Raw genomic sequence first — 9,594 nt, 5'->3', positions numbered from 1 at the left:
TATTCAAACAAGCCAATAATATCCTCCCAAGAAAACCAGGAATCACCCCAAAAGCCTGCATTCCAAAGCTGTTTGTTCAGTCTTCCCAAGTGGCCCTCCTCCCTGAGCTGAGTATACGTGACAAACTGCTGTCAAAATTAAAAAAAAGGAAGGAGTTTCCACTGTGGCTCAGTGGTTTACGAACCTGACTAGCATCCAAGACGACACCAGGTTCAACCCCTGGCCTCGCTCAGTGGGTTAAGGATCTGGCGTAGCTGTGAGGTATGCTGTAGGTCACAGACTTGGCTTAGATCCCAAATTACTGTGGCTGTGGCACAGGCTGGCAGCTGAAGCTCTGATTTGACCCCTAGCCTGGGAATTCCCATGTGCCAGAGGAACAATCCTAAAAAGCAAAATAAAGAAAAAATTTAAAAAATAAAAAATTTTTAAAAAAGAATTCCCTGGTGGCCTAGCAGTTAAGGACCTGGCATTGTCACTGCTGTGGCTCAGGTCACTACTATGTCCCATCTGTCCAGTGTTAGGTATCATGTGTTTGGCATGAGTGGGACTTCCTCCCTTACCAATAGGATGAAGAGGAGGTAAACAAAACAGCTGTCAGTAAGCAGTCACTTTTAAATGCTACTCCGTGGTTTTCTGTTCAAAATCTGACAGCCACTGTATTTTCAGGATATTCAGGGTATGTGATGACAGTGATTTCAAGGACCAAAGTGCTGAAGAACCACAAAGGAGAATATAAAGAATGGGAGAAAGAACTAGCAGCATCCACAACAGACTGAGGCCAAAATGTGAATGGTTGGCTCTAGTGACAAGTTACTACCTTCTTTCATTCTGATGTTTATTACCATCTCTTCTAATTTGACTATGTAGAGTAACAATGGTAAAGGAGATATCCCCGATTTCTCGAATTTATTACACAGTGATAGGGTCTGTATTAGGCATAGCTTTCTAAAGTGTTCAGTAAGGCTTGATTTATGATTAAAGGCCTTCTTACAATCAGGACACAGACACAGACTTCTGCCCTCTGTGGACCCTCTGATGACGAACAAGGCTTGATCTCTGAATGAAGGCTCGTCCGCATTCCTCACACTGATAGGGCTTCTCCCCAGTGTGGATCCTCAGGTGCTGAGTAAGGCTGGTGCTCCCTCGGAAAGCTTTCCCACACTCCTTACACGTATAGGGCTTCTCTCCAGTGTGACTTCTCTGATGCTCCATGAGTCCTGACCTCTGAGTGAAGGCCCTCTCACATTCATTACATTTGAAGGGTTTCTCTCCAGTATGGATCCTCAGATGTCCAATAAGGTGTGAACTTTGACTAAAGGATTTACCACACTCTTTACACCCATAAGGTCTCTTTCCAGTATGGATCCTCTGATGAAGAACCAGGCCTGTGTTTTGACTGAAGGCTTTCCCACATTCATTACACTGATACCGTTTTATTTTATTATGAATTTCCTGATGTGAAAGAAGGGCTGATTTATAACTGACAGCTTTTCCACATTGATTGCATTTATAAGGTTTCTCTCCAGTGTGAATTCTCCAGTGTCGAACAAGTCCTGAGCTCTGAGCAAAGGCCTTTCCACACTCCTTACATTTGTGTCGTTTTACTCTTGTGGGGTTGACCTTTTGCTGTTCTGATTTACCTCTATATTGAAAAGTTTCTCCACACTTTGGATCCTGGAAAGCATCCAATGAATTGTCTTCTGCAGAAATGTGCTTTGGAGCAAATTCACCAGTCATATTCCTGGCCTCACCTCCTACTGAAAGAGTAAGTTGATTATTTAAATGCCACATGTCCCATGTAAGGGTTTGGAAATAAGGTTAGTAATAATTGATAACATTACCGCATGCACGCATGCTTGTTTACTAATATCAGGAACTGTGCTAAATAATCAAGAACTATCATCCTAATGGTTTTTGACACTAACTGCATTTATGAGTTATAGAGAGTAAAAATAAATAAATAAAAGCCCAGATCTAAAAACACAGAATGGCATGAAAGAAACGAAAATTTCCCAAGAGTCTTCAAAGGGTCCCCAGTGAAAACACCTTCTAGTATTTATCCATTGTGTAGTCTAACTCCCAACACACACAGACACAGGATCTAGGCTGGTGTGTGACTTGCTTTATCCAATAGAACATAGTGAAAGTGATAATATGTCAGCTCAAGGACTAATACTTTAAAAATGTGCTTTTGACACTATTCACAATAGCCAAGACATGGAAACAACCCAAATGTCCATCAACAGATGATTGGATTCGGAAGATGTGGTATATATACACAATGGAATACTACTCAGCCATAAAAAAAGAACAAAATAATGCCATTTGCAGCAGCATGGATGGAACTAGAGACTCTCATACTGAGTGAAGTAACTCAGAAAGAGAAAGACAAATATCATACGATATCACTTATATATGGAATCTAATATACGGCACAAATGAACCTTTCCACAGCAAAGAACTCATGGACTTGGAGAATAGACTTGTGGTTGCCAAGGCGGGGAGGGGGAGGGAGTGGGATGGATGGGGTGCTCAGGGTTAGCAGATGCAGACTATTGCCTCTGGAATGGATTAGCAATGAGATCCTGCTGTGTAGCACTGGGGACTAGGTCTGGTCACTTACGATGGAGTATGATAATGTGAGAAAAAAGAATGTATACATGTATATTTAACTGGGTCACCATGCTGTACAGTAGAAAACTGACAGAATGCTGTAAACCAGCTATAATGGAAAAAATAAAAATCACTATATAAAAATAAATAAATAAATAAATAAAAATGTGCTTTTGAGATCCCTGAGTTACTATGTAAGAAGTCCAGTTACCCTGATAAAGAGATACATGGAGCCTGAGAAAATGAGATAACCTAAGGCCCACCCAACTCAGGATCTTGCTAAGCCCAGTTTTCTAGCCATTTCCTGCTAAGGTTTGAGATGTGAGTGAAGTACCTTGTGCATCACAGCCCAGGCAGGCCCTCAGATAACTACAGCTTAAATTGATATCATGTACAGCAGAACTACCCTGTTTATCCCAGTCAATTCACCAAACTGTGAGAGAGAATATAATGGCTATTCCTTTAAGCTACCAAGTTTTGGGCTGGTTTGTTACATGGCAGGAGGTAGCTAAAATACCAAGTGATCAGCCAATTTTTGGTGATAGAGCAACACAAGTAGCTGGGTAATAGAGAAACTAAAATGCAGAAATTTAAAAAATATCTGGTCTGTGATCACATGACTTCTAAATGGTAAAGCCTGGCCTGGAACCCAGGTTTACCTGAATCCGAAGACTGTGTCCCTTATTTTTACTACAAATAGATACTCATGGTAAAAAGTTCAATAGTACAAAAGGTATAAAAGTAAAAAGTCCAAATTCCCATTAATTTTTCTCCATTACCCTCTGTCCTTTTACTTTCCCCAGAGGTAATCACTATAGCTTTGTTGCTGATATAATGAATCTCCTACTTTAATCCAGTGGCTGTCAATCTCTGACTGTGTTTATAGGAAATTTTTCCCCCCAGTATTTTCACATAAATACTGGTGTGGATAGTTTGATAAAGGAGATGGTTGGGGACTGGGCTCTGGATTGGCTAGACCGTGCATGGCTGGACTAGTATCCATGAAGATGTGGGATCCCTGGCCACTTGCATGGGGGTCCTCTGCTATCTCTAGGAATCAGCTGGCCTGGGAAGGACAATCTCTCTAGGATCAAGGCCCCAAATGCCAGAGCATTAAGAATATGGAAAATAAGAAAATGTGGTCAATATATTATAATATAATTTTCCCTAAAAAGTTGGAAGACTCTTGAACTCTTGAACATAGAAAAATTTTAGAAGTATATACTAAAGAACAGCAACAGTGGTTAACTCTTGGGAATGGAACATTTATTTTGATTTTATTATCTTTCTATACTACTTGAATTTTTAAAATTTAAGCTACTACTATTGTTCTATGATAATAGCTAATTAAAAATATAATAGTAGGGCCCACTGTGTAAATCTAGGGTGGATCTGGGCATCTATATTTTGTTTGTTTTTGACCATGCCTGCAGTATTTGGAAGTTCCTGGGACAGAACCCAGGCCATACCAGTGACAATGCCAAATCCTTAACTGCTAGGCCACCAGAGTTAATTCCAGGGCATGTGTATTTTTAAAACAACTCTGTGATGATTTGGATTCACAAAATTATAAACCACTATCATAACCCAATTTAAAAATACTACATAATCTGGAGTTCCTGTCGTGGCATAGTGGAAATGAATCTGACTAGGAACCATGAGGTTGTGGGTTCGATCCCCGGCCTCGCTCAGTGTTGCCATGAGCTGTAGTATAGGTCAGTATAGGTCACAGACTCGGATCGGATCTGGAGTTGCTGTGGCTGTGGCATAGGCCAGCAGCTGTAGCTCCGATAAGACCCCTAGTCTGAGAATCTCCATGTGCCGCAGGTGCGGCCCTAGAAAGACAAAAATAAAATAAAATAAAAATACTACATAATCCAATTCAAAATTAAATCAACTCTAGATACGCTCACTCTGAAAATAACTTTTTGGTCTTAAATTTACTCTGCTATTTCTAGATACCGCCTTTTTTTTTTTTTTTTTTTGCTGTGCCCCTGGCATGCAGAAGTTCCCAGGCCCGGGATCAAACCTGGGCTACATCTATAACCACAGCCATAGTGGTCATGCCAGATCCTTAACCCAATGATCCATGAGGGAACTCCTGGATATGATTTTTTTCAAAGAAATACTACTTCCTAGTAGATGCTATAATCAGCACTTCCAAAAGATCACAAAGACCCACATATTTAAGGCTCACCATTCTCTTGTAGAGGAATATGCTCCCAAGGATCACACTTTAGCTGGACGGTCAGTGACTGATCTGTGAGGCTTACAGGTCCTACTTCTTTCCAAGGTACTTCTTGTTTGTAGTATGCAGTGGCTTGGACCTGAGGACATACAAGTAGAGCTGAATTTATAGGAGGGTCAGAAATATGGCAATAGCTAATTAAAACCTCAAAGTCTGATTTAAAAGAAAATTTCCTATGGGTATAGGAAGCAGAATGATGAAGAAACCAGTGTCTTAATCAATTGACAAAAGCAGCAGAGCCTTAAAAAAAAAAAAAAAAGACAATGCTTCAGCCAAGAAATTAATAGTCATAAAACTCTCTTGCTTACCCATGCCCACTTTATTTGCTGGTAGACCCTTGGTGTGCTCATAAATGAACAACGGATTACCCTTTTCCCACCTGTTGTCCTTTGTCTCCAAGTTCTGTCTCCAGATTTTCCAGCATAGTCACCACTTCCTCTCCACTCCTTGGATGATATCCCAGTACCTGGGCCCGAAGGCCCTCGGGGAGGATGGTCAGGAACTGCTCCAGCACCAGGAGCTCCAGGATCTGCTCCTTGCTGTGTATCTCAGGCTGCAGCCACTTTTGGCAGAGCTCCTGGAGCCGGCTTAGAGCCTCTCGAGGTCCAGGGGCCTCCTGGTAACGGAACTGCCTGAAGCACTGGCGGAAGAGTTCCTGATATGGATACACATTCTCTAGCTGTCCAGGCTTCTGCTCCCAAGCATGGTCCTCTTCTTCCTCTACCTTTACTATTCTCAGACCCTCTTGCTCCTCTCGAGTGTAGACCACAGGAGTCAAAGCTGCACCTTCTCTCAACTTGGTGGACATCTTAGACTGTAATGGCTCAGGATAGGATTCACTTGTCTTACATCCCAGGAATCAGGAAGAACCTTAAGATCAGAGCACTCCTGTGAGAGGAGAACCCACAATTAAAACAGCAAAATTACAAGAGCAGTCAAGAGCCTATGTCATTAGCAATGAAGATTCACCACCAAGGTCATATTCCTGAGTAACAGAATATTAGTAGGATAATATTCCTGAGATCCAAAAAAATAGATCAGAATTATTGAGAAAGTGTACTTGGCTGCTGGCACATAGAAAAGTGCTACATAAACATCGGTATAGGAAATTCGGTTGCTGTGGGAAATAAGGCCACAGTCTTGAAATTTAAAGACTTTTTAGTTTGTAAGAACCACATCACAGGAAGGAAAAAGCATAGGTGCTAGAGGCTGGGGGCCATCACAGCGCATTTGCCAAGGCTTTCTTTCAGACACACAGGAGTCACCCACCCCTGTGTCAGCAGGGCAGGATGGGTCTATACACCAGTAGAGGAAAAGGAGGCTCCATGATTCTTATTTTTTTTTTTTTTTTTGGTCATTTTGCCTTTTCCAGGGCCGCTCCCGAGGCATATGGAGATTCCCAGGCTAGGGGTCTAATTGGAGCTGCAGCCGCCCGCCTACGCCAGAGCCACAGCAACGCGGATCCAAGCCGCGTCTGCAACCTACACCACAGCTCAGGGCAACGCCGGATGCTTAACCCACTGAGTAAGGCCAAGGATCGAACCCGCAACCTCATGGTTTCTAGTCGGATTCGTTAACCATTGAGCCACGATGGGAACTCCACGATCCTTAACAAGGTAAGGGAAAAGTGATCTTGTCACATCTTAGTAAACTTACTGTGACAATTTACACATGAGCAGAGTCATAGTTATTCTTCCAGTAAAACCTTTATGACCTTTAAAGGAATTAAACTACTTATCCAAGGGAGTAATACATTAAAGACCCATAAACTGGTTATAGTGTATTTCAGGGAGTAAAGCATTGAACACCTCTCCTCCTTCACTTGAGACATCCTCCACTCCCCTGCCCACCCCCCGCCTCCATCGTGTATGAAAAGAATGAGAATTATCAAGCAAAATCTGAGTCCTTCATGCTATACTATAACAACAAAGTAACAGCGACAAATCCAAACCGAACAGTAGAGAGATAAATGGTCACTGAAGCTCATTACCAAGCAGTGCGTGCACGTGCTGGGGGGAGACCAAGACACCCAAGCCGCAGAGACAGACTCCTCCCGGTCCCACCTCTGCCGGGCGGGACGACACAGACGGGGCGTTCTGCAGCTTGGATGAGGAAAAGCCCGACTGCTCACCCGCAGCTCTGGGGAATAGCTGGTGCTCCCTGGAGACTAGCCCTGGCAGTAGTTAAGGGAACACATGAAGCCACCATCCTGCCGGGTCACCCAGGAACCCAAGACCACAGAGCAAAAGGCGCCCAGGACCACGAGGCTACTTCCGGTGCCCGCCTAGGAATCCGGAGGCGCGGTCCTCTCTATGATCAAGCTCAGCACTCCGCCGGCTTCCTTCTCCAGCTCCGGCCACGGCGGAGGGGTACTTTACCGTAGACTTTGGGGGTTTTTACTTCTCTTCCCCCCACGCCCCGCCTTCTCCTGAGAAAAATCGAACCAATCCATAGAGTTCAAAGCACCCACAAGGTTGCTGAGACTCACCGCACTTCAGGAGTTAGCTCTGAGCCCTTTTTGTAGCGTATTTATTGATGAGTGCAAGTTCTTTACATTCTGGACATGCGCTCCAGATGGCCGCTGAACACCAGATATCGGCCCCTCCTTTCCTTTATACTCCCAATGATGTCTTTTTGCTGAAAAAACAGATTAAAAAAAAAAAAAAGCTACTAGACTTTCTTTTTAAAGAATAGTTTTAGGCTTACAGAAAAAAAAAAAAAAAAAAAAAAGGATTGGAAAGCACAGACTTCTCATATGTCCCCTTCAAACACCCTCCCGAGCTACACACAAACCCACAGTTTTCCCTATTAACATCTTGCATTAGTGAGGTACTCTTGCTACAATTAGTGAGCCTATTAATATTGATATAATATTACTAACTCAAGTCCATAGTTTATATTAAGGTTCACTGTGTCATATACTCTCTGGAAATATATAACATGCATAAACCATTTACGAGCATCATACTAAATAATTCCATTACCCTAAATATCCCCTAGGCTCCACCCATTCTTCATTCCCACATTCCAATCCCCATAACCCCTAGCAACCACTGAGCTTTTTACTATCTCCATAGTTTTGCCTATTCCAGAATGTCATGTAATTGGAATCAGTTTGTAGCCTTTTCAGATTGGCCTCTTCACTTAGCAAAAAAGCATGTTAACGTTTCTCCATGGATTTTCATGGCATGATAGCTCATTTCTTTTTATTCCTGCTGAATAGGCTATTGTCTGGATGTACCACAGTTTATTTATCCACCCACTCACCTATTGAAAGAAATCTTGCTTGCTACCAAGTTTTATCAATTATGAATAAAGCTGCTATGGAAATCCTTATGCAGGTTTTCCTGTGGACTTAAGCTTTCTATTTGGGTAAATACCAAGGAGTGCAATTGCTGAATTATATGGAAGTGTATGTTTACTTTTGTAAGAAACGCCGGTTTTTCTTTCCTTCCTTTCTTTTTTTTCTGGCTGACCCATGGCATGTGAAAATTCCCGGTCAGGGGTCAAATCCGAGCTGGAACTGTGATTTACACAACTTCAGCAACGCTGGATCCTTAACCCACTGCACTGGCATAGGATCAATCTGGTGCCTCCACAGAGACAGCTAGATCATGAACCCACGGTGCAGCTCTCAAATCATTTTCTGAAGCGGCTGTATGATTTTGCATTCCCACCAGAAACAAATTATAGAGTTTCAAACTCTGCTCCACATCCTCATCAGCATTTGGAGTTGTCTTTGCTTAGCATTTTAGCCAAAGTGTACAGGGGTTTCTTGTTTTATTTTGCTGTTTCTTAATGACATATGATGTGGAGCATCTATTCATGTGATTATTTGCCATCTGTTTATCGTCTCTGGTGAGTTGCCTGTTCAGATCTTTTACCCATTTTATGTATTTAGTTTTGGTCTTTTTAGGGCCACACCCATGGCATATGGACAGTCCCAGGCTAGGGATCGAATTGGAGATCTAGCTGCAGGACTATGCCACAGCCACAGCAACTTGGGATCCAAGCTGTATCTGTAACCTACACCACAGCTCGTGGCAACACTGGATCCTTAATCCACTGAGCGAGGGCAGGGATCGAATCAGAGTCATCATGGATAGTAGTTGGTTTCATTACCACTGAGCCATGACAGGAATTTTTTTAATGTTTTTTGTTTTTTGGACACCCACAGCATGGGCCAGGGATCGAACTCCCACAGCAGTGACGAAGCCAGACACTTAACCTGCTGAGCCACATGGGAACTCTTGTAAGTTGTCTTTTCATTCTGTGTATTGTTTCCTTTGCTGTGCAAAAGCTTGTTTGATTAGTTCACATTTGTTTATTTTTGCTTTTATTTCTATTACCTTGGAAGACTGACCTAAGAAAACATTGCTACAATTCATGTCAGAGAATGTTTTGCCTGTTTTCTTCTTGTAGTTTTATAGAATCACATCTTATAATTCTTTAATCCATTTTGAGCTTTTTTTGTGTGTATGGTGTGAGGAAGTATTCTAACTTCAATGATTTACAGCTGATGGTCCAGCTTTCCAAACACCACTTGTTGAAGAGACTGTCTTTTCTCCAGTGTTTATTCTCGATTCCTTTGTTGAAGATGAACACTGATGTGTGCATGTATTTCTTGGCTCTCTATCTGCATTAAGTTTTCCAGTATTATGTTGAATGGAAGTGGTGAGAAGGGACATCTTTGGCCTATTCCTTATCTTAGCAGGAAAGCATCTAGCTTTTTA

General features: G+C 42.3%; 1 protein-coding gene across 1 annotated transcript; it reads right to left on the bottom strand.

Moving 5' to 3' along the window:
• On the bottom strand, positions 815 to 7,327 carry LOC100520389 (zinc finger protein with KRAB and SCAN domains 8). The gene is made up of 4 exons (XM_013977527.2): positions 6,852 to 7,327; positions 5,241 to 5,749; positions 4,811 to 4,940; positions 815 to 1,757 (listed from the first exon to the last, which is right to left on the bottom strand). Exons 2-4 carry the CDS (start codon positions 5,667 to 5,669, stop codon positions 994 to 996), a joined length of 1,323 nt encoding a protein of 440 aa, XP_013832981.1. The 5' UTR covers positions 5,670 to 5,749; positions 6,852 to 7,327; the 3' UTR covers positions 815 to 993.

This window comes from Sus scrofa, chromosome 7, assembly GCF_000003025.6.
Source record: "Sus scrofa isolate TJ Tabasco breed Duroc chromosome 7, Sscrofa11.1, whole genome shotgun sequence".
NCBI lineage: Eukaryota > Metazoa > Chordata > Mammalia > Artiodactyla > Suidae > Sus > Sus scrofa.
Note: the sequence above shows the minus strand (reverse complement) of the source record. Positions and strands in the feature narration are given on the sequence as shown.

Excerpts from the sequence above, each read along its gene's own strand:
- LOC100520389 (XM_013977527.2), bottom strand. The coding sequence starts at position 5,669 with ATGTCCACCAAGTTGAGAGAAGGTGCAGCTTTGACTCCTGTGGTCTAC. Across the intron at positions 4,941-5,240 it reads TTGGAGACAAAGGACAACAG|GTCCAAGCCACTGCATACTA; the intron begins GTGGGAAAAGGG and ends GTATGTCCTCAG. Across the intron at positions 1,758-4,810 it reads TATTCCTCTACAAGAGAATG|TAGGAGGTGAGGCCAGGAAT; the intron begins GTGAGCCTTAAA and ends TTACTCTTTCAG.